The sequence below is a fragment of the Antechinus flavipes genome, chromosome 2 (assembly GCF_016432865.1).
Source record: "Antechinus flavipes isolate AdamAnt ecotype Samford, QLD, Australia chromosome 2, AdamAnt_v2, whole genome shotgun sequence".
NCBI classification, from domain to species: domain Eukaryota; kingdom Metazoa; phylum Chordata; class Mammalia; order Dasyuromorphia; family Dasyuridae; genus Antechinus; species Antechinus flavipes.
The window spans coordinates 426309687-426335284 of record NC_067399.1 but is presented as its reverse complement, the minus strand read 5'-3'; the positions used below and the strand labels follow the sequence as shown (position 1 = coordinate 426335284).

The window sequence follows — 25598 nt, the reverse complement described above, 5'->3', positions numbered from 1 at the left end:
AGGAGCACTTTCTTTTCAAATATCATATATTCTATTATTTGAAGATATGTCATGAATTATCCTTACCAAGAGTATCTTTAATAAGTATGTCAAGCTTTTGTCCCATGTTGGGTCCTCTATCCTCTCTTGGATTCTGCACTCGGTTTACAATCTCTTGCTTGATAGAGTTGATTACAAATAGCAAGTTATCTGCAAAACAGGAAGAATATAGAGAATACATTACCTGAAAAGAAAGTTTTGGGGGTTAAATTTATAATTTAGAGGTATAAAAAATACTACTTAACAGAAGCTATTTTTCCAAAATTAAACTAATTTTTAAAATGTACTCATGGTCTGCAATCACTGAATTTTGCTGTACTTATGGAATAGTTGAAACTACTCTCGAGTTGGTACTGAATAATCTTGGGTGGAGAGGAATAGGCTGAAATTTCCGGTGGGGTTTTGCTTCTATCTTGGTTGGATACTGAGAATGTTCTAGATCCTTCTGGTTGTTATCTGGCAAAGGCCAAGTATAGATGTAAGAAATAAAGACCAAAATACTTCCCCAACAGGAAAAAATAAGTGACAGAATCATAAGTCACTTCTATTCATGTTTCTAAGAGGCTAATCATTTATCTGTTTTTGACATAGCATATTACAGAATCACAGAGTTGAAAGGGACTTCACATAGCATTCACTCCAAACTGTACCTGAAGAGAGATCTCTACTACAACATCCCAAATATTTGAAGATGGCAATGAAGAATAACTCACTATCACCCAAAATAGCTGATTCTACATTTAGGCAACTCAGGTATGAAGTTTTTCTTAACATCAAACTACCTTACTGAAGTTTCAACCTAGTTCTATTTCCTGATGCTAAACAGAACATGTCTAATTCCTTTACAAATATTTGAAGACAGTTATCAGTGTTCCCTTAAGTTTTCTTTTTTATAGATTCAACAGCTACATTTCCTTCAATTGATCTTGTATGCCATGATTCCCAGCTTCCTGACAACCATAGTTGCTTTCCTTTGAACATGTTTTTAGTCTGTGAATATTTTTTGCAAATATAGCAATTTGAATCAAACTTAAAATCTAGATATGATCAGATCTGATCAGAGTTCAGTGGGATTATTACATTTTCTAAAAACAGTAACAACAAAACAGACTTCTTTCTATATATAAGCCTAAAACTGAGTTCACTTTTTATATTGCCAAATTAAACTATTGATTCATATTGTGTTTGCAGTACAGTACAGTAAAACCTCCAGATTTTGTCTAGTTCAAAACACCTCTCCCACCATATGTGTCATTGTAAGGAACTTATTTCAGTTTTAACACTTTTAAAGGGAAACAGGTGTCCAAAGCATAAACTAACTTTTAAAATTGAATAATCATGAATTTAACTTATTTTTCTTACCTAGAACAATAACACCTACATGGTTTTTTCATGGAAGTCACAACCTGTCTATGAGATATTTAGCTACACATGCAAGAGACTACATTTAGAAGTAGATAAGCAAAACAAGCATTTGTGGTTGATTCACTAGACCATGGGAGCTCTGGCTAGGTACATAGATCAAAGGCCAACTTTCCACTCAGCAACTAAAATAAATAATATTTCTTGTTTATCTTTACCGCACAACTGGTTTGACTACTCAGTGTAGCATATGTTGTATTAAGATTCCAATATGTTTTTCATGTTTGTTTTTATATTAAAGGAAAGTGAAAGTTTATATCAATGGTTCACTCAACAAAAATGATGTGAGTGATCTTCAAGAATGAATCACACATGCAAACCATGCATCAAATTTGTAAAGCGAGATTATGAATGGAATTCTTAAAAATAAGTTTTCACAGATGAATAAAAGAATAAGAATAACATTTGGTATAGTGTAGAACCATCTAGACCAGATATACATACAAGTATTTATATATTCCAAAGAGTCAGTGGGCAGATAGGGGAGAGAATACAACAGTTTGGTGAGTTGGTGGATAAACAGGAAGGTGGCATAAGATAGAAGCTGAGCAAGAGAGAAGATGATAAGAGTGGGTAAGTGGAAAGGGAGTAGTTAAAATAATTCTGTACAATACTAGTAAATTTCTTAAAACATTACCATATTCTGTATTAAGACCCCATAATTTCACTTTATTAGCTTCATATTGAGCTTTTTTCTTTAGTCTGCAAGCCCTATAAAGGAAAAAGTATTTAGTTAACTTTTGTTTGCTTTTTAATCAGTTTAATCAGAATATATTCAGAATGTTCCTTTAAACTCTCCCAACTATCAGAAACTTTCTAAAAGGAATAAAAACTAATGTCTTCTGTTGTTATGGGATCAAAAGCCTGATATCTAGGAAAATTGTTACTACCAAAAAATGTAACCCCACACTAGAACTGTAACTAGGGCAGAGTAATCAGTGCTTTATGCCGGGGCAAGCATTTCTGACAACACGGTCCCAGGGTCCATATCCTCCCTTGCCTGCCTCACCTTTGGCTTTAGTCCAGGAGCACTTCCCTCACAAATACAATTACACTCTATCTAAGCTTACTGTTCCTAGTGCCACTTATACCCAACACAAAATTAGGTATCGTGCTGACATACTCAAATTTGTTAATAATTTGAATAGATTCTGATTATTTAAAGTGTAACAGACTAAAAACTACAATTTAATTTTCCAATACTGTATAAAAACTGAATGATCTAATATGTAATTAACTTTTCCCATTATAAAGAAAAATTCCACACTGACCTTAAAATGTTTCCATAGGGTAGAAAATATAGCATTTTTCTACATAGTTTGAAGATGTCTCTTCTGTACAGCTCACTAAAAGAATAATCCTAGTTCAGAGAATTCATTTATAGAGATAGAAATTATCAAAACTTACCTGGAAGCTAGCTTGTTCTTTTCTTTCCTTGACCTGGGTCTGGCAGTTAAGGGAAGTTCACTGACTGGTGTCAGATCACTAATCACCTTATTCAGTTTCCTTAGTTCATTGCCAATCTGAAGCAGTTTTTTGGGATTTGGAGTCAGGTCTTCAACATCAGTTCTCCGTGACTTCTTTACTGCATATTTTCCTATTAAGAAAAAAAACAAAACACTCTACTGTCCTCAAACAAATCATTTAAACAGAAGGGAATACATTTTCACAAAGCTGCTATTCTAAAGCTTGGTTTTTACTCAGGATTAAAAAGTATGACATGTAAATAAAGGTTAGTCATTCAAATAGAGAACACCTATTCATTTCAGAAGTGCTAAGAAATGGCAGGCATATTTCCCTTCCACCCATCATGCAGTGAATGAAGAGGGAAACTTGGTTCTTTACCTGGAGATACCAGCCTCCAGCTCTTTTCTTTACTCCCAGCCACATCTGTGAGTGCTATTTAACTACAAGTAGCTTCACTAGGATTATGAATTCAACAATTTGCCATTCCACCCCCTCCCCAACTATATTATAAATGAAAAGTTTATCTAATGCTCCAATCTATTCCCCAACCCCTAACATCTATTGTCATTTGTAATGTAGCTATCTTTGTTATTTCTTCACTATTTTTAGGTCCTAAGATCAGAATCAAACAGAAAGAATTGGGGAAGGAGACTGTATGGCCCCGGGGCTTCTACCTGTGAGTAGGAAGTGGATGTGATGAGAAAACTGGTTTGCTGCTACACCTACTCTATTCTCCCTTCTTTCTCTTGTTCAGACATCTGGATTCACCAAAGGAGCATACAATTTAACATCTATACTCAAGACAGTGCTCCAGAACTAGTGGTACTAATTACTTGACAACAATCCCCTCTTACCATGATGCAAGCCATTTTTTTGATACATATTACTTGGCAAAGTGTCTCTGTTCCATTCAGATGGCCTTAGCATCCTCTCTTGTTGTGATGGTGTTAGTTGTTCACTATACTCCCAGAAGTACCTTCTCTTGCCTCTCTTCCGCGAAGATACTGAAGTCATCTCCTTTAAGTCTTCAACTGAGTCATTTTCATAACCTTTGAGGAAAAACAAAAATCTCAAAATATGAATAGTACTAGGTAAATTCAAAAAACGCACAAAATTTTAAGCAAATTTGTTGATTTTCTTCAGTGTAACTGATAAACTCTTAGTCTATTTGTAACTTGCTAAATTAAATTTCTGTTAGTCTGAAAACAGGTATTGTGCTGGATACAAGGGATTCAAAGACAAAAAAAAAATGAAATGTTTTACTATTCTCAAGAAATTTCTATTCTACTAGATATATAAGCTAAAGATGTTAAGCACAAATTGCAAAATGACATTTAATATGGAAAACAATAACTTTCTAAAAATGCAGTGATTAATAATAAAACAAAATAATCATACCATCCTGGGATATCTGGGCAGATTCTCTAAGGTTTTTAAAAAATTATTCTCTAAAATGTCAATTACACACAACTATGAAGCAAAATCTAAAGGGAGGTCAAACCCTAGAATGTCAAAAATATTTAAACTTTTTTTAAAAAAGAGCAATCTATAGCGAATTCCATTGTTTTTCTGACTTGTGACATAATAGAAACTTTATTGAAATTCACAGATAGCCGAACCAGGTAAATTTCCATGATGACAAATTGCTATGAAGAGTTGCTGGGGTAAACACTCTTATTCTCTCCCTACCTTCTTCTAGAAAATTACTAGTACCTATTATATCCCTGGCCACCAGATAAAAGTTAATTGCCCACTTTTAAAACTGCCTTTTTTTTTTTTTTTTTTTTTTTTTTTTGCTGAGGCAATTGGGATTAAGTGACTTGCCCATGGTCACACAGCTAGGAAGTATTAAATGTCTCAGGGACTTGATTTGAACTCGGATCCTCTTGACTTCAGGACTGGTGCTCTATCCACTGCGCCACCTAGCGGCTTCTGTTTTTTTAATTGAATACGATCTTCACTGGTAAATCAACCAAAAGGGATTCTTTATTGTCCAATTTGGCTATTTTACAAACAAAACAAAATAAAAATTAGGGAGCTAATACCATTCCCAAAACTTCTGGGTTGATAGGGTATTTCTTTACTTATTGTACTTTTGCACATCCATTCCTTACTTCTCTATTCTTACTGTTATTACTCTAGTTACAAAGCTCTATTACTGTGCCTATACCAGGTTTATACATAGTATCTTTGTAGCTTTTCTATTCCTTTTTTTTTTGTTTTATCTATTCTTCAGTCTTCATAACAGAGTAATCTTTCTAATATATAAACCTGGTCTTATCACTATTGCTCAAAATTTTCATTGGAAAAAGAAGTCATTCTACTGTGTGTATACAATGTATGTGTACATAAAAGTGTATGTATATACATGTGCACATATAACAACATGCTTTGTCCAGGCAATATTATTAATATCTGATTGTGTCACAATTTTGCTCAAATTCACTAATGGAAAAAATCGTTCAACTGTTATTTTACCCTTTTACCCAACACTACCACTAATATACCCCAAGGAGATTAATAAAAAGTTCCATAGACTAAAATATTTTTGTAATAACAAAAAATTGGATCTGGAGAATGAATGAAAATGATATATTATGTATAATATGTGATATATTAATGTAATCATATATTATTGTTTCATAAGAAATAATGAATGTGAAAAATTCAAAAAAATTTGGGATGATTCAGATAAACTGATATGTAGTGAGGTAAGTAGAACCAGAAGAAAAAACTGCATGATGACCATAATAATATAAAAGAAAACACCAAAAGACTTCCAAATTCTGATCAATATAATGTCCAACTGTGACTTTATAGTAAAGCATGGCCTCGTATTATCAGCACAGAAGTCGGAGATAACAGGTGCAAGAAGAATATAAGTCCACTGTGGGAACTTGTTTGACTTGACTTCTCTGTTATAAAGAAAAATAGGTTCTGTTGGGAATCACTGGAAAATAACAATGATGCTTTAAAAAAAACACATTAATAAAACAAGTTTTAAAAAGAAAACAAAATACCCTCAAATATTCAGTTTATCCCTAACTACTCAACTGGGTAAATAAGTTTCAGACTCCCATGGCTGACTTCCAAAAACCTTTATAGTTTTCTGCTTTACCTCACATAACTACCCTGATATATTTTATACTACTACAAACAAATGAGACAGTCTGAGTCTGTGCACTAGGACACAGTGCTCTCAACATATCTGTGCTTTGGCGCACACTGTCCCCATAACTTAGAATGTCTTCCCTCTTCCCCTCTTCACTCTTTATTTTTAAAAACCAAACTCAGAGGCTACTTCCTCCCCTCATCAAACATTGCTGGGCTTATGGAAGAACAGAAAGGTTTAAGATGTTAGTTATTGTATTGGGTAGAGTGGGAAGAATTACTAGAGCTTCATGACAGCTCTAAAATATAATTTTTCACAGTCCAGTTTGCCTTTGCTTAAACTATGTAGAAGAAGACTTTAAAAGCACCATTCTTTCTACTTCGATCTACTGATCTACTGATGAAGTATACTTCATACTTATTATTGGGCACCCCTCTATATAGTCACCAATTTTGACATTCCTCATTTGACCTTGCGTTCTTGCAAAATATTTTTCTGTGTCTTGTATCTATCAAGCTGGAAAATATCACTGTTAGAATCACAGAAAATACTATATAGGAGATAGATAAGTGACCAGTAAAAGCAAATTTAGCTGTACTAAATTTTTAAACATAATTCCAAAAGAAATTCTTAAATTGTTTTTGACAGGAATAATTTGCAGGGAATAAGTAATATCTGAGGGGAAAGGGGAAACACAAAATTCTTGAGAAGTCAGTAAATAGTGATTACAAAGTAAAGTTTCACTTTGGTACCCAAGCCAGCATGCTTGGACCCATGACTCCAGTTGTGGCTCCAGTTGTGGGCTGGCTACTGAATGAGCTCTATGTAATCTTGGGAGCAGGTCCAGAACAGGGACTGAAACTCTATTCTAAATCCCATGCCCCCTCCACCCCTTAAGTTTTTAGGCTCATGAGCTGGTATAGCCATCAGCCAAGAAACAGCATCAAGTGACCTAGTCACAAAAGAGCCTTTGTAAACTGGTCAAGAACACCACAAATTAAACCAATCAACCCACCCCAAATTGGCACACTTCTGTTTCAAAGTATTTCCTTCTGCTTCTCTCCAGTACTTTACTTTTGGGTTGCTAAAGTTATTTGTTTAGTTCTTCTGTATAAATAGAAGGTATTTTTAAATTTTCATTATTCATATTTGCTAAAGTCCAAATAATACCATAACTTTGAATTGATTTTTTTTAACTGAGTCAATTGTTCATTTTCATTGTAAGAAATGTCTACATAACACAAATTAAGTCAATTGGAAACAAGAGAACTAAATGCCCCTTTAATATTTAGCACTGTGTTAACAAAGACAAGATGAAAATTTGATTCCCACAAATGCCACTTAACACTACTCTGTTCCATAGTCACAACCTGGCTTGCCTAAACTTAATGAGTTGCTTCACAAATAAATGTTGCTGGTTATAGGAGGAAATGAATGAGAAGAAATGTGCCATCATTTCTGGTGAGACAATTCAAACTGCATATTCTTTTGAAGGAACCTAAATAGCATGGGTGTCTTTATTTAGGATCCACGGCAATCCCTGAGGTGGGTGTAATGGGCTTGAGGCAAAGCACGCTATGTGCTCCTTTTTTCTTCCCTTCCCAAGTATCTTTTAACATGTGAAATCAAGAACATTAAAGGCAATGTTGAGAGAGGAAAGAAATCACAAGATCTAACATAACCTGAGTGGAGAGTACACATAGACAAAGAAGGGAAGTTCCTATTGGATTTGCTCTAATGATCATGGAACTTATTGGCTGATAAGTAAACGAGCAATACAGTTTTGTCTAATTGTGTGTGTGTGTGTGTGTGAACAAAGTACTATATAAGGGACAGAATCTTGGAACTAGAGTCAAGAAGATGGGGTTCTAATCCCATCTGTTTCACACAGCTGTACTGTAACAAGGAATTCATTTTCTCTCTCAAAGCTTCACTTTCTTTAAAAGTAAAGTGGAGATAACGTCTGTCTCGGCACCTGCTTCACAAGGTTGTTGGGAAGATCAAATGAGAAGTTTTTCACAGTGTTTTGCAATCCTTCAAAGTACTATATAAATGTCAGTTATTATCACTGGCTAACAATGTCACCTTTTCCACCACTCTCCTTTTTCTCTTTTTGTCAAAACACAGGGCTCAGAACAACCGTTCTGATTCACTATTATGTCAGCTTGATCTGGTCTGTTGCCATTAGTGCTCAAAATTAATTTCCCAACTAGAAAATCCCCCCCAGTCATTCCAGAAATCTAATTATCAGGGAGAACCATGATGAACATTTTTCTTACTGGCAAGCAAAAAAGAACCACTATTTTCCATCCCCATCCTAAAATACATCAAAGATGGTAGGTATAGATCCTATGCAAAATGACTTGGTTGTCTCTAATAAATAGTGAAATATTTGGGTAAAAGAAACCACTTCTAACCAAGAGATCAGAACAACTACACAATCAGAAACTGAATATCAATGTTTATACTGACTAAAATTCCAGAAATTTTTGCTCCAAAAATTAAGACAGTAAAGATAATATTATAAACAAAGAGTATCTTTTGAAGATTAGATTTTTTAAAAAATCCCTCTGTACTGATTGTTATGTCTTGCATAGAACTACTATTTTAAGTTTACATGAAACAATTGTATTTATTTAAACAAATTTGCCAAAATACACAAGTATGGCATTGGCAAGACTTTCATTCCTTTCTACAATTTTTAATTATGCCTTTTGGCAGTATCATTTTCATGCACAAGATTTACACCCTGAAGGCAGAAAAATCTTTCAAGCAAAGATTTTTCCCCTTTCATGTTTAAGTAATACACATAAATTTTTTTTTAATCTGTCCCTAAAGTTCTTTTATTACCTTAAGCCCTTCCCCTCCATTTATATATTCTCTCTCAATGAAAATATTCTGCAAATGAAAATTGAAGCAGGAACAAAAAAAATCCCTTTATTTTTTCATAAATGAAAACCATATGGGCATGAGTAGTTGAAACTGACACTAAGTCAATTCAGGTCTCCTCCTAATTTATCTTCACTATACTGGAAAGACACACCCAGAAATAAAATTACTTTCATACTAATGGATTCTTAGCCTCTTTGGAAAGGGAATGAACAAGGTGACAAGCAAGAATGCTTGTTAAGATAAACTAAGAATTGGGCCCACAGCATTAACTATAATATTTAAGCAAATAACAACGTTGGAGCTACTTATAGTCAAAATACCACCGACTCCTTCCAGTCTCCAAACTAACAAGGTAAAATTCACCCCAAGAAAAGCTTTCCTATTCAAACAATTTTTAAAAACTCTGTTAATCTATATATATATATATATATATTTTTTTTTTTTTTACAATACCTGGTTCAGAGAAAGTATCACTAATATCATCATCTTTGTCATCTTCATAATCCTCTTCTTCCTCTTCTTCCTCCTCATTTTCAGATAGCTCATGTTCACTGCCAAATCCTTCATCATGGTCTTCATCATCAACATCATCTTCATCCTCTTCATCTTCTTCAGGGTTGCATTTGGCTTGTTGCTCACCCAGGTTGTCCGAAACAAAAAGAGAATAATTGTGCTCTTCTTTTTTCTGGGATGGATCTGAGACTGATGTGCTGGCAGAAAGACTGCTGCTTTCTCCCGACACAATTAACCCTGTAGCCTCCTGGGGAGGAGGGCTGAGAAGTAGTTCCTGGGTCTCTTTAAAAGGCAAAGTAGGAGTTATGTGACTCTGAAGTGTATCAATTCCTTTTTTTTCTTGTCTCTTTGCTACAGCTCCACAATAACAGGTATTTTCCTTTGCTGCATCAGCATGAACCTGGCTCAACAAGGGCCGAGTCTGCTGAACTGGATTGATCTTTACCTTTGCCTTTTTAACATAGTCTTTACATTCAACATGAAAATTCACCTTTTCATTATGATACAAGTTGGTCTTCACCATGATTTGTGTGCTTGATGTGGGTTTGCTTGCCTTTTGGACACAGTCTGACAAAGGAACCTCAGCCTGAATAGTCTTAGATGAACACACTGGGGCAGCCGCTCGGGTTGCTATCTTTTTCCCAGGTAATGAAGAGGTCAAGGGGTTCTGTTTGACACTAAAAAGCAAGTCAGGATAATAAAGGGAATCAGATACTGGCTGAGAATCCTCACTATTAAGTTGGGCCAAAGTTGGAGTTTTACTTATGACCTCTTCATCTTGGTAGGGGCTAGAGAAGTCATCAAGACCCAGGTAATCCACTTCTTTTGTTCCCCAGATGTCACAGCTAGTCAGTTTAGTATACTTTGTTAAGTCTTCACAGTATGTATCCCACTGTTCCCAGTTTGAGGTTAAAGCAGCCTCATTATCCAGGACATCTGTGAAAGTCTCCAGATTTTCAACATCTTTGCACTCCTCCAAAGAAAGAAAGTTGTCTCTGGGATTCTGTTGGTAGTTCATTTCTCTATCCTGAGGAGGAAAATGAGACAAAAAACAGCACCATATTTTAGAGGGGAAAAATACAATTTCCCTTTCTCCTTTCTCTTATTTACAAATGCCACACTAACGATTTACTTTACATTAAAGCCAAGACACTTATATACAATTCTATATAATTTCCTTGCCTCCATGAATTTAACAAAAATTAGAGGAATATGTCCTTTAAGTAGTTCTTGATGCTAGAATTTTTCAAATGTTCTTCTTTCAAGTCTGGAATATGGCATAAATATTAAGAGCTCTTCTAAGAGCTCTTCTATAGTATATATGTTATATACTATATCTATATAGTATTATATAGTACTATATAGTATATAATATTATATATTATATAGTATAGTATGTATACTATACACTTATATACTATAAATGCTTCACATAAGGAAGCTATGATATCACAAATATGGTTATTTCTGCTACCAATGCATCTCTATACTTTAACAGACTGTCATCATGAGTTTCTGTGGCTAAAAATATTCAACACCTGAAGTCCAATCTTTTGTTGATAAGCCTCTCCACACTTGGCTAGGCTGATCCTCAGACTGCATACAGGTTGTCACTTGGACTGTGCTCAAAGCCATTCCAGTGTGGTAAAACCTGAGGGACATTACATTACACTGACATAACCTTTGATAATTCAAGGTTACCTTTGTGCCACAATGAGGCACTGAAAGACTTCAGTGGATATTCTATAAATAGCACTACTGAAAAAGGTTTGTTTTTTCTTGCTCCTTTATATTTAGAAAAATTTGGTATCTCTTTAACAGTAATCACAGTAATATCACATAGCTCATCATAGAAAACTATGCTATCTTAAGAAGGAACTTAGAAGTAAAAACAAGATCGAGGAGGGTTGAAATTTAGCCAAGAAAAAGATTCAGGACATAAGTTTGATTCTCATACCCAAATGTAGAAACAACATTCTTGCTGTATAATATATGTAATAATGCAAGTATAATAGTAACAATGCTTATTTAAAGTATTGAATTTCCTCACCTAAATATAACTGAAAAACCTTTTCAAATATCACTTGTGACTGCTATTTGTTCAACTTCATACTTTTGAATATGATGCAATACTTTTTAGTTTTAATTACAGTTATTTCTTCATTTGCCTGCTGGATCTTAAGGACCTTATGTGAATTTTCAACAAATATGTTTCCTTACTAAATACAGGAAGTTTATGTAGTTCTAAAAAAACACTAAAAGTAGGCTTATTAGAATCAATAGTGACCTCATATTTATTCTTACTCTCCACCTATTAGTTTTTTAATTAAAAAAAGAACCAAAATGCCACAAAAAAATACATATTAAATCAATTAAAATAGAATCCAAGAAAGTACCACTTACCAGTTCATACATAAAATCTGGATCTGAACTGTTTGCTAAGAGATCTGTGCTCATCAGAGTCTGTTCTGAAAACGTGTGGCTTCGAAAGGCATCCCCAAAAGGCGGGTCCATTCCGCTTACACTAGGCTGTAATGAAATAATTTTATTTAATTTAAAAACCTGAAGTCTTCAAGAACTCCTATTTTATTATTCTCCTTAAAAAAAAAATCTACAGCTTGAGACAGTTTATCTTTTAAAAAGTATTTTCTAGCAAGCAAAGCTTAACAGGGCTTTGCTTATCTAAATCTACATCAGGTGAATGATTTAAAAGGTAATTAAAATTGAACATTGTATCAGAAATTGCAATGGTTAATGGCATTAAATTTGAACCACCAGAAGATTATTTATCCATCAGAGGATCACAGTCTACTCAGCAGATGCTTTATATAGAGCTATATACAGTGAAAACATTTTGTAACAATAAACTCTACTAAAAGATCTTTTCTGTTCTAATTTTCTATAGTAGGAGACTTTCTAATATTTCTAAGGGGATGAATAGATTTAAGTTGTAGCAGTAGTTTTCATTTTCCTCCAATAGTGTCACACTATGATATTAACAACTAATAGATCACTTGAGTCACTGCCCAGAACTGATAGTTTGAGCCTCTCAAAAACATAGGAGCCAGATCCAAGAGCTGCCTCTTCTGACTCTACATAAAAGTATCTTATAGTTTCAATCTTGTTATTATATCAATGTCACCCTTATTTTCTGGTTAGAAGAGAAGAGGGTAGAAGATTTGAGATCAGGAGTAGAATAAATAAATAGAGACGCAGATCATTAGAAGGGGAGCTCTGTTATTATTATTATATATTAGTAGCTTAAATAACCAGAATAGAAACAGGAGTGGTTTCATTATATGTTAGGATTTATTGGCTCAGTGGCTGCCTCTAAAACAAAACTGACTGGTTCAAAATCAATCCCTATCATTTTGTTCAGATAACCACAATTACTTTTATCTGCATTTTGTGCTTTTTAAAATGTATGCAATGAAAATGTTTAAAAATAGCTTTATATATAGGCAATCAAAAGCCAAGGGATATTTTTCAGACAACAATTTGAAAAGATATTTCAGTTAATTAAATCACCTACAGCCTCTGCTTTTCATCACCCCTTTTCTGATATTGACTTATGGGAACTGAAGTTCCCTGTTGCTGTTTCAACCACAAGAGAAGAAAACTGTCCTTGGCTCCAGGAAATAGGAAGCATCAAACTTTAAGATTTGTGGAATAATCTACTAAGTGAAGTTAGCTCTAGCCTCTTCTACCTGTCCTTTATTTTGAAAGATGATGCTATAAGTCACATTGATAGTTATCTGAAAGTGCGGATGTGGACACATTGCGTACATGTAAGGTAAGTGAAGAAAAAGAAGTTTAAAAAGGTGGCAATCTTAACATTAGCAAGGACCTTCAGAGGATACCTAATCCTATCTACACCTGAACACTATAAAATCTACCCAAATAGTCATTCAGACTTGGCTTTAAAACTTTTATTTTGAAGTGGGGGGAAGTAGGGGAGGTAAAGTTCCAATGAAATCCATTCTATTTTGTAAAAGCTCTTAATTGTTAGGAATCTTTTTTTACATCAAGCCTAAATTTACCTCTTAATTTTCCAACAATGCCTACTTAGTTTTGTCCCTAGAAGACAACCAGTACACATGTAATACCTCTTCCACAAGATAGGACTTTAAACATTTCAAAAGAGCTATCAAACTCCTAACACAAGTCTCTTCTCCAATTACATTCCCCAGTTCCTTCAGTGGACCTTCATCTGGCAAGATCCATTACCATCCTGGTTGCTCTCTTCTGGGACTCTATCCAGATTATCAGTATTCTTCTTAAATAGTGCTCAGAATGAAACATAATACTTTGGATGTGGTCTGATTAGGACAAAATATTGCAGGACTATCAATTCCCTAGTCCTGGACCCTATGCCTCTCTCCTGTAGCCTAAAGTTAAATTAGTTTTTCAAGTTACTCTATCATACTGTTGACTTATGTTAAATTTGAAATCCTTTCCTCTCAGATCTTATTTTTCAGAAAACTGATAACTAGTCATTCTTTCTTCATCTTGTACTGAGAACAATGATTTCTGAAAACATAAATGTAAGACTTTACATTTATTCCTATTTAATTTCCATTTATTAGATTAGTTCTTCATTTGGGCTTATTGAGATCTTTTTGGTTCCTTAACTCTCAATATGTTTGTCATCTCTAACTGTGAAACCTTCAATTCTGATAAGCATGCCTTCCATACATTTCTCTAAGACATGATAAAAACATCAAATAGCATAAGGCCACTCCACTAGAAACCTCCTTCTAAACTGACATTTAATGACTACTCAATCACTGAACCAGTTCTGAATCTTGCCTAAATACTAATATCTCAAACACATCTTTTGTATATAAGAACATTAAAGATTTTATCAACTATTTTTCTAAAATCTAGGATAACTATGAAGCCACAGCACCAATCTAATAACTAGACCAAAAAAAAGGAAATAAGGCTAGTTTGATAATGTTCAAATAGATTTGTAATCTCAGTGATAATATGGATGTTCTTTTCAGATGCAGACTGCAAATCATATTTGCCTGCCCATACATTTCAACTCTTGTCCATTTCCTAACTGAAGTTTGTCACAGAACTCTGATCAATGAGCAAGCCTTCCCTGCTGTTTCCTAACATTTTAAAGATATTAACAAATCAAATTAGCATTCCAAATTTCTTTTTCTCTTATCACACAAGCAACCTATTTTTATTTTGTCATACATTTCTTTGATGATATCATTCACTCCAGTTGCTCTTTTTTAATAGTTCCTTTCATTATTAATTAAAGCCTACCTTCTGAGAGATACTCAGGTTTAATCCTTTGGAATCTATAGTGTTCCCCAACATGTACCCATACAATAAAAGAGGTAAAATAATGGTATTAAGTTTTTGAGTTTTGTTTTTGAAATTGATCTTTGTTTTTGAAAGGAATATAGGGTCATTAGAGGAATGCTGCAATTTCCTGAAGGTAATTCAGATTTCTCTTGCTATCCAATTCTAAGAGGACTTGTCCTCTCTGGCCAAAATATGCTGATTGATAGATGAGCTCTATAGGCTGTCAATTGAACTGTATGTCATGATTGGCCAATAGGCACTGTTCTTTTGTGCCCTTCTCCCAGTGCTCAGGAACATTGTAAGGCTTGCTGCAGCCAGCAAAATGTCATGTACAAACAGGGGCATCTGGAGGACCTCACTATGCATAATGAAAACCTCTTCAATGGATTTCCTCCATGAAACTATTGAACATTTTTGTATGTATTCCTTTTTGTGCTTTGTCTGTTATTAATGATCAGAGAGTTTTTGGACAATGTTATCCTGAATAATCTTAATGTAGAAGTGGTATACAAATTGTTGGAAGAGAGTATTTAAGGTAGCATTTTGCTTTACTAAATCAAATGTACACATATTCAAAAAAACATCAAGAATAGTAGAATCTTGTATTCTTGGTTGTTTTTCAGTCAATTTGTAATGGTAAAGACATATACTTCTGTGGAATATCATTTGTGTAATCCTGCCTGTTCCATATGAATACTTTATCAAAAATGCTCCCAAAGCATATATAGATTGTTCTCGTAAAAATTTTATAAAGATGGGAAATTAGGCATATAGGTTAGTAGCTATTGACTTTGTCACCCTTTTTTAGTAATAAAGTCTGAGATTCCCCTTTAGTATCTTTTTCTCTTTCATATAGCTATGAAACCCTCACAGCTGTGTTGATCTCCACTGTGTATATGTGATCTAATCCAGTTCTCTGGATCAGTTTGACAATCTATTCATGAAACCATGCTGGTTTTATGTAATTGCTGCTTTTCCAGAACTATCCCTTAATAATACTCTAAAATTTCACTAGCAATTAAAATTAAATTCACTGGCCTATCATCTACAAATCCCACTCTTCTCCATTTTTTGAAAATCAGGATAATTTATCTTTCTCCACTTCAGCACTTACCCTTTCTTCCATTGTCTTTTAAAGATCATTAAAAGTGGCTTAAGTAAACACAATTGTCAGTTATTTTAGCTCCCTGGAATACAGTTCATTTGGTCTTGTTTGACTTTCCCTCTTGCTCTTTTACCATCTACCTTTAATTTTCAAGCCCTATTATAAATCTTTTCAAATTCCATTCTTTCTTGTCGGACAGAAAAAAAAAACCCATAAGTAACATAAAAGTTGACCAGTTTTCTACCTTCTTTATCCTACTCTTCTCTCTGCTATAATTAAATCCCTCTTTTTGATGTTCTTAAGTTTCCTTGTTAGTCCCAAATGACTCTGAACTTTAGAATACCTAGCCCTATTTTTTTATACGTACATTAAAAAATGTTTTATTAATGCATTTATACTACATTCACTTCCTAATAGTCCTTCTCCTCCTTCCCCTCTATATCACCACAGTATTTTTCCTTACAGGAATGTGTAACCTGTGATTTCCTCAACCAGAAAATTCCTCTAACAATGTAAGTAGATAGTACTGATTGAGTAGCTAAGTCCCAAGGAGTTGCACTTATAGAACCCGATTACTCTTACAATACTATGCTATGCTGCTGCAGTTATCCTCAATTATCTGCTCTTACATCTTCTATACATAACTTTAAAAATCTAAGATGGTCAGTGCAATTATGTAACTATCTATAGAAAAATCTTTTTTCCATATCATCAGAATAAGTTTGGGATTTTTTTGTGACTTCAGAATTTTGATAGTTTTCTATTCTCCTTATGTTGGCTTCCTTTGCCAAATTGTAACCATAGAAGCTTAACAATCCTTTCTATGAAACATGAAATTTTAACTTTCATATCTATAATCTATGTCAGACCATCCCCAACTTTGCTATTCTTCTATATAACAAAGTCTAAAGTAAAAGCCACTTTCCCTACAAGGTTCCAGTAATATGTACCTCTGAAAACAGCTGTTTCTTATTCATCGAATCAAATCAGATGTACTTCATTAGTTCCTCAACTTTTTGAAGGCAAGTCAAGAAATTATGAACTACTCTGTTTTTGAACTACTATCCTTTTGAAGAGGCAATGCTTCAGCAGATTTTTAAATAATTTAAGTTCTTCATCATTATTGTATCATAACTCCATGCCAGGTTTTTAATCTGTTTCTTATTTGCAACTACTTGCTATCCAGGTAGTCTGTTGTATAATCAAATGAAAGTATTTTTTTTTTATGTTTATGCTTCCATTTGATCTTCACTCCAGTTATTTCTATTGTGTTTCCTTCCTCTGTATCTTGGATTCCCACTGTTGATAGATATCTTCTTGATGCTCTAATCTATGATGCTACCCCATCCCACCTTTTACTACTCTATTCCTTTTGAATAAGGAATATCCTTTCAGAATCATATTTGAGACAGAAGTCATAAGTTAGCTATATCTCAGTGTTATTTATGGGGTCAAATTTGTCCTCTTGAATTGGAATCTGTAGTTCACCCTGATTATTTTATATGTATATATATGGGGTCGAATTTGGGATCTCTAGTTTACTCTGCTTGTTATAGGTGTATGTGTATACTGCATTTGAATATAAATATCTAAAGCCATGGGTTTTATTGCTTGCTCCTTTCTTGAATTTGGTATCCTATGAATTTCTGAGCCCTTGAGGTTTTCAGTTTCTTAGTCAAGACTTTATAAATCCTTAGCAATGCTCTTTAAATTCCTTCTAGAAATATTATGCCTATCTAAGTGAATTATCAGATGTAGGTAGTAGTAATATTTGCAAAAACAAGTAATTTGCAGAGACAGATTGAATTAATTAAATTCAACGTTTGGAAGCTACTAAAGAGAGCAATGGCCAATCTAGATAATTGCTTTTGGGTCAGTAGAATTTTTCACATGCTCAGTCTCTTGATAATAGACTCTAGCATTCAGAGAGATGGGCCAAGCAAAGGAGTAAGTACTCTAACTATAGAATCTATCCTACTAATAGTAAGATATATTTATTTTTGTTTCATACACTGTATCCCCAAATCACCAACTTCTTGCTTAGCTTAGTAAGGCAGATAGTGAATTGGTATAGGGCTAGAGGTTATAAAGCGTTAAGAAAAGTCCTATTAAAGGAATCTTGTTTGACTTTCTCCAAGCTCCAAACTCCAGAACCCATGATAATTCTAAATAATCAAAATATTAAACACATATTCTAGGCCTCTATATGAAATAAATCTATCTGAAATTGTCTCTGTATTTAAATCTATCTGTGAAATGGATAAGGAAGCAATTTGGTAAGGAGGAGATGAAATGAAAAATGTTTAGAAAGAAGGATGCAAGCAAAGGAAGGAGGAAAAAAAAAGAAAAAAGAAACATTAGACTAAAAGAAAAGATTCTGATTGGAATAGCTCACAGTGGGAAAATATTAAGAGAAAAATGTCCCAAGAAAGTATTTTTGAAGTTATTTTTAAAAGTTGTTAAGAGGTAAGGAAAATAATATGACCTTATTCAAGGGGATAAGAGTATGAATGATATCAAAATGATGGACTGAGTAAGAAAAGATCTAGAAGAAAAAATAGCTTTTCTTTTGTTTCCTCATCACCACTTTTTTTTTGGCTCACTTTATGGGCATAAGTGAAGGAGAGTAGAATGGATGTAGAGTCTTACGGTAGAGATGAGATAGCTGTGGCAGTTTAATGATCAAAAACTGATTTAGGGAAGTACTTGTTCTGTTCTGTCTTTATAGCAGCTGTCCTAGCCAGTGTAAAATCAACTCTCACACTCTCCTGATTTTTTTGGACATATTCCTTATTGCTTAGTGCTGAGTTCTTGAATTACAGCCAAAGGGAAACAAGGCGCACATGTCAGAATAAAGACAGACTCAAGGTCAGGATTGGCATCACTTGATAGTGTAATGAGAGGAATGGTCAGAAATGAATGGACGTTAAGGAAAAACAGAGTTTAGTTCAGGAGAAAAAAAAATAAGGGAAAAGGTTTAATCAATTTAATTGATTAATAAAACATATTAATTTGATAGAAATACTACTCCTACTTTATAGTGTAGGGCAAAGGTGTCAAATTCAAATCAGATTAACATATAATTGAAAATTTTAAAAAAAATTAAAATATAACATAGGTGATGTTAATTTGTAGTTTTCTAAATCAATTAACTGCCTGTAAGAATCCATTTCTATTTAAGTTTGACATTACTAATGAGGCATGCTCATTATTGGCCTGTTAAAAAGTATAAAAGGTGGGGGCAGCCTAGGTGGCACACTGGATAGAGCACCAGCCCTGAAATCAGGAGGACCTGAGTTCAAATCTGGTCTCAGACACTTAACACTTCCTAGCTGTGTGACCCTGAGCAAGTCACTTAGAACCCAATTGCCTCAGCACACACACAAACACATACAAAAAAAAAAAAAGTATATAGGATGGTTCCTGATTTAGACAGTTCTAATCCCTGAAGCCCAAAGATGACTGACTGACTAGGGCTCAGGACAGCTATACTCTTGTGAGACAAACAACTTCTTTTCAAATGCCTACAAAACTAATAGCCCAATTCAACAAAGCAGACATGTATTTGGACATAGCTATGGAGAAGGCCTATATAGTCTACCCTCCATCAAGAACTGATATGGCATGGAGACTTATGGGAATTCCATGTATTCATTCAGCATCTTCTAAACACAAATCAGGGACCAAAGACCTGATAGGTGATTTCCCCCAGACAAAGAGATGAAAACAGCTAAGGAAATGGTGTGTTTCTTGCAGAAGTACATGGCAGAAGCAGACATGTGCTTGCCTCTTAAGCCCAAGAGGGAAGTTCATAAACAATGTTCATGATCCCACCAACCTTCTGGATAGAATAGGGGATTTTGATTTCTGATGTAGTATGATTGAGGAATCTACTGGGCAGTGCTTGTCTTGGAGGTTATCATTGGGTAACATCAAGTTTGAAAGTTCCCAAGTTTGAGAATTCAGAGACCTAGCCTTCTAGAGTGAAATAGTATTGTTGAACAGTGGGTTTCTCTTGAAAAAGTCACTAACAAGGCTCCTGATGCTAAAGATGAAAATCATAATAGAGGGATAAGAAATTTGGTCTTGCCATCTATTCAATCAATATGTGTTCTTCAGACATTGCAAGTCTCATAAAAGCATTCCCAAAATATATTTGCTTTATCAATGAAATCTAAACTTTAAAGGAATACAGTGTAAGGGATGAGAATCTTACTGTAATAACAAACAACTGTTTTACTGGCAACTTCAAACTTAATTTATTTCAAAAAGTATACTACAAGTGCCTTTTAAGTTGTATGTAGCTCTTTATGGGTTTTTATGATCCTTTTGTACCTTCCAAATTTTCTGCAGAGTAAAATAATTGTTATTTTCCACCCAAACACATGTTTCCTTGATGTATAGGAGCTGGGGGTACTATTACTCACATTTGTGGAAATAGAGAGCAAGATATATTTGGAGATTTTCCCAGTGCAAACTCCAAGTGGGGCAACAGGCCAAAATTGAGAAAAATGACCTTTTTAGATTAACACACAGGATTGTACCTGGTCTGTATAAGGCCAAACACATAGGGAAGCCTTCTTCTACAAGTTAGAGAAATGTAAGAACTTATACAACCAATGGCTCTGACTTCTGCTGAGCTCAAATATAAAGAGGACTACTCACAGTAGATTTACCAGAGATGTAGGAATTTACAACACCAATAGTACTGACTTCTGTTGAGCTAATATAAGAAAAGACTACTCACACTCAGTAAGATTTACCTGAGGCATTTCCAAGCCCAGATCCTGAGAGTCTAATTCCAAACTTTTTTTTCTTGCTTGTAGATTCCTTTCCAGCTTTAAATTCACGATAAAAAATAATTTATACAATAAGTGGCAGATTTTCACCGGAATACCTTCAGTTCAATCGCTTGGACCTCTGTTTTCGTTAAGTAGTTCTGCATGAAACTAATGAATTAAAAAAAAAAAAGTAACTTTACTGAACTTTAAAAAAAAAAACTTAACCTTTCAAAAATAATCAAAATCACATTAACAGAAGCAAAAAAGCAGAAACAAATTAAAACAGTAGCAATGTTTGATAAGCCCAAGAATATAATCTACTATGGTAAGGATTTCCTATTTTAAAAGAAATGCTAAGAAAACTGGAAAGCAATTTAACAAAATATTTGATTTAAACCAGTATCTCATACCATATACCTCAATAATTTCTAAATGAATATATTAAGTATAAAAAGTAATTTCCTTTAAAAAAAAAAAAAGAAGATACCAAAAGGAAGTATCTTTTACATTTGTGGTTGTGGGAGAATTCTTAACCAAACAAGGGATGGAGATGATCAAAAAAGTCAAAATCAGATTTTAGCTACATAAAATTTAAAAGTTTTTATATAAAAAAAAATTTACCGTATAAAAGAAAACACTAAGTAGGGGGAAATCTCTGTATCAAATATCACAACTAAAAATCAAATATCTAAGATATAGATATAGATATAGATATAGATATATAGAAATAACACAAATAAGATCAAGATCTATTACCCCCTAAAAAATGGTAAAAGGGTATGAAGTTTTTCTAAAAAAAAATTGCAAAGTATAAAAATGAACATATGAAAAAATTTTCCACCTCACAGACAGATCCAAATTAAAATGATAATGAAATTTTACCTTATACCCATCAAATTGGCAAAGATGAAAATAAGAAATAATGAGTATTGGAAACTGTAGGAAGACAGATATTAACATACTTTTGATGGGAGTTCAATTTTCTGGAAAATAATCTGGAATTATACAGAAGTAACTATACTGTTTATATCCTCTGACTCTTCAACCCAACTATCAGAGATCTATAATGCTGTCAAAGGCAGAAAAATATGCCACGATGCCATGATATTCAAAGCAGCACTTTGTTGTTGTAACAAAAAATTTAGAGAAATTAGAGAAACAAGTAGATTTGTATGAATTAATGAACAACAATGATGTAACACTAGAAGGAAACAAAATTGAATAACTATAATGACCAAGTCCAGAAAGTAGTGGATATAATATATCCAAGATATATTACAAGGTAGCTGCTGTTACTATTACTGCCAGGAAAATGTCCTTATCTTTCAGGACCTCTCCCAGTTTCTATACTGCTTCTCACTCATTTACTACAATATTTTCATTTTACAAGGAATTGAGGCACCAAAGAAAAAGAATCTTTTGCCAGGAATCACAGAAGAAGGCCTATTCAATTTACAATGAAACTGAGGCTATTACTAAGGTAGAGTCAAATTGAGCCCAATTCTCAAAAACTTAAAGACTGTTAGAACCAGAAGGGACCTGCGAGTTATCCTGTGTCATCTCTTTCACTTTATAATGTAGGAAATTGAAGCCTTGAGTTAATGTAAGAATAGGGACCACCCAGGTTTTAGGATTTTGAATCCAGAGTCCTCTTATTCAGGCTGTTGAAGTTTGGTAATCTGAAATATCGCCAAGGTTCACAAAGCCCTTTCAGAACAGTGATCCCAGTTTCATGATTGAGGATAAGCTGAAGAATGAGAAGGAAGGACCTAAGATCCCTCCCAAGTACACTCTGGTTCCAAGTTCTACTCTAGGAAACGTAGCTCAGAAACCTCCTTTGGTAGGACTACAGGTATGGGGCTTCCTTAACCTGCAGCAGGGGAGTATGTTGGGTAGACAGGTTGAAACTGCCCACTTCTAGACTCACTGGTCCCTCTTTAAACAGCTTTAACAGCTAGACAGCTGTTCAGTCTCTTCTTTTGGGGCAGTGCCCTTTCAATTTCTCCCCTTAAGACAAAACATCCAAACTTAAAGATCTTTTCAAAAAATGTCACAATAGTTCTAAAATAAGGGCTCTCTGTTAGAAGTTGATGTGACATACACCCTTCCCCCAATCAAATGTTGAAAAATAAAGCTGCTCCTCTTGGATTCCTAGGTTTCTACTCCTTTTGATGAGATAAAATGGGAATAAAAACAGATCTAAGATGTAACATGGTAGCTTCCCCATTTGACTCCAACAGAATGGTGTTTGCTTTTCCCTGTTCTCCCCAACTAAGTTCCCCACCATCTCCATGCATTTCTTACAACTTGCATTCATTTTTCAGAGATGTCTAATGAAAATTCCTTTTGTTTGGTTACAAAATTGACCACTTTCAGAAAAGATACATAGCTTTTAATGTGACAATTCAACAGAGAGAAGAATATCAAATTTGCAGGTTTATAAGCTTTCTGAGGGCAGAGACTGTTCCATTTTTGTCTTTGTATATTCCAGGATCTAGCATGGTACCTAAACTCAAAAAGATATCCTTCAAAGAGATGTGTTTCTAGCATTGAAAGGGTAAAAACAATTGCCCATGTGATAAAGTACTGGAAGGAAACTAAGACTCAGAGAGATTAAAGTGACTTACCTAAAACCACATAGAAGAGCATTAAGTGGCTGAACAAAGACTCATACTCAAATTTTCTACTACACATTCATCACACTATGCTGTCTCCCAATTCTGGTTTGTTAGCAAAGCAATAATTTCATGAAAATGAACCAAATTGTCAATTTGGATCTAGCACCAAAAGTACAACTCTACATCTATGCAATCTGTGCAACACCTACGCTTTCACTGCTCATAAATTTTAAGGTCCTTTCAACAGTTGTTAATGCGCATGCTCCAATGAATCTAGGAATTTCTGCCAGCTCCTTGGAGTTCAAAAAAGAAAGCTATTTATTTACATTTATCTTCACAGGTCATGGATGAGCAATTTTTTTAAAAAGCAGCTAAGTCCCCCACCCAGCTTTGAAACACTAATGGGAATTGATATCCCAAAATACCATTCAGGAACTTTGAAGGTCATTTTTTTTTTTACAGAGCACTGATAGAGGACATTGCTCATAATCAAGAGTAAATGTAGTGGAATTCCTTTTATTAAAAATACAATCAGAGGTTCACAGGTCTAGAACTTGAAGGGACCGCTAATCCTCACATTTTATAGATAAGAAAACTGAGGACCAGAGAGATAAATAATAGTAATAACTAGTATTTACAGAGCACCTACTATGTATCAGGCACTATGCTAAATGCTTTACAAATTTATTTTAATTAATTTTATTTAATGTCAGGCAGATGCTATTATCACAATTTTAAAGTTGAAGAAATGAAGTAAAAAACAGTTAAATGACTTACCCAGGGTTTGGAGTTAGTGTCTGAGGCTGGATTCAAACCTCAGGCTTTCCTACTTCCAGGGCAGCTTGGTGGCACAGGGATAGAATGCTGGGCTTGCCGTCAGAAAAATATGCGTTCAAATAGAGCCTCAAACACTTAGTATCTATGTGATCCTGGGCAAGTCATTTAACCCTGTTTGCCTCAGCTAGACAAGGAAATGGGATTTTTGCCAAGAAAAATTCCAAATGGGGTCACAAAAAGTCAGACATGACTGGAACAAATTTCCAACTTTAACTTTAGGCCCTAGCTACTCTATCCCACTGTACTATCCAATATCCTTGACTAAAATAATTATCATTATACCTCACCCATAGATCTTTTTCTCATAACAAATCTTTAAAGCAGAGAATGGTTTTGCCTTTCTTTTTATTCCTGGCACTTAAAACAGTATGTTATCTATAGTAAGTGCCTAATAAATATTTATTATCATTCCCATCATCCCCTAACAAGTGGGGAAATAGAAGCTGAGGAGTTAAATGTATTTGTCCAATATCTTACAGTTATATGGCAATGTTAAAGCAAATCCAGTTTTCCATATTGAAAACTTGTTCATTTATTACCATAGGTACTTCCCCCTAGCAAAACTGGGGAAACACTCAAGTGACTCCCAATTTTCAAATGAGTAGATGACACTCTTTTTTTAAAAAATGGAGGAAGGATAAGTACTCTCTGCTTTGATTTAGTCTTATAAATTCAGGCTGAAGTTTCTATTGCTTTCCCTTTTTCCTTTAGAACAGGAATATATCTAAAAATTTCAAGGGATTCATTCAAGGGATGAAAACTCCTAACTTCTCATTTAAATACTTGCCACCTCATTCCTGAACTTACTTACCAATGATGTAGAAACATTTACCATTGAAACTGTGCCAAGGATCTTCTCTTCAGGACTTAAAGAGGGCATTCAAAAATATGTGTACATTGAGATATTCCTCTGAGTTTATTCTCCAGATTCATTCTGCCAAAGTGTTCTAAGTATACTCTGTGAAGACCCTCCCACATACACTTTTTCCATCTTCACCCTTTCTATTCTCATCCTTCTGAGACTCTTGTGAAGTCCCTCAAGTCCAGTTCTCCACTTCTCCATGGAGATCCAGCTTCTTAGGAAAGCTGAAGAAACCAATCCTTCCAAAGGGGAAAGAAAGGAGAGTTGACTATAAAAGTTCCTTATCAATCATGGGAACCTCAAACTCATTTTTTTAAAATTGAAAATAAATACTATATAAGAAATTCCAAGTAAGTCAGAACTAAAACTACAAACCAAGAGCTCTCTGCAGGCTAGGAATCGTTTCTTTTTCTTTAAATAGAGAATCAAATGTCAATTAAGTAGTGGAATTTCCATGTAATCAGTGATTCTGCTAACATGAGATATCAAAAAAATGGGGGAAAGTGCTCTATTTTCTATCTTACTGAAATAATATTGTTGTAAGTAGTGGAGAGGGGGGAATTTCAGAAAGGAGGGAAAGATAAAGGCAAGACTTCAAGTTGTATGATAAGAGCTTTTTGACTAGTAT

General features: G+C 34.2%; 1 protein-coding gene across 2 annotated transcripts in view; it reads right to left on the bottom strand.

Moving 5' to 3' along the window:
- Nucleotides 1-25598, bottom strand: part of CREBRF (CREB3 regulatory factor) — a 48609-nt gene that overhangs the window by 7705 nt on the left and 15306 nt on the right. The window contains exons 2-8 of one of the 2 annotated variants that reach the window (XM_051978915.1): nucleotides 20636-20821; nucleotides 11849-11974; nucleotides 9386-10472; nucleotides 3783-3977; nucleotides 2869-3058; nucleotides 2099-2172; nucleotides 67-189 (exon numbers count right to left, since the gene is read on the bottom strand). In XM_051978915.1, coding sequence (XP_051834875.1) covers nucleotides 67-189; nucleotides 2099-2172; nucleotides 2869-3058; nucleotides 3783-3977; nucleotides 9386-10472; nucleotides 11849-11974; nucleotides 20636-20644 — 1804 coding nt within the window. In that variant the 5' untranslated portion in view covers nucleotides 20645-20821. The remainder of the gene's footprint in view (nucleotides 1-66; nucleotides 190-2098; nucleotides 2173-2868; nucleotides 3059-3782; nucleotides 3978-9385; nucleotides 10473-11848; nucleotides 11975-20635; nucleotides 20822-25598) is intronic. The other variant, XM_051978916.1, reaches the window with a different exon arrangement.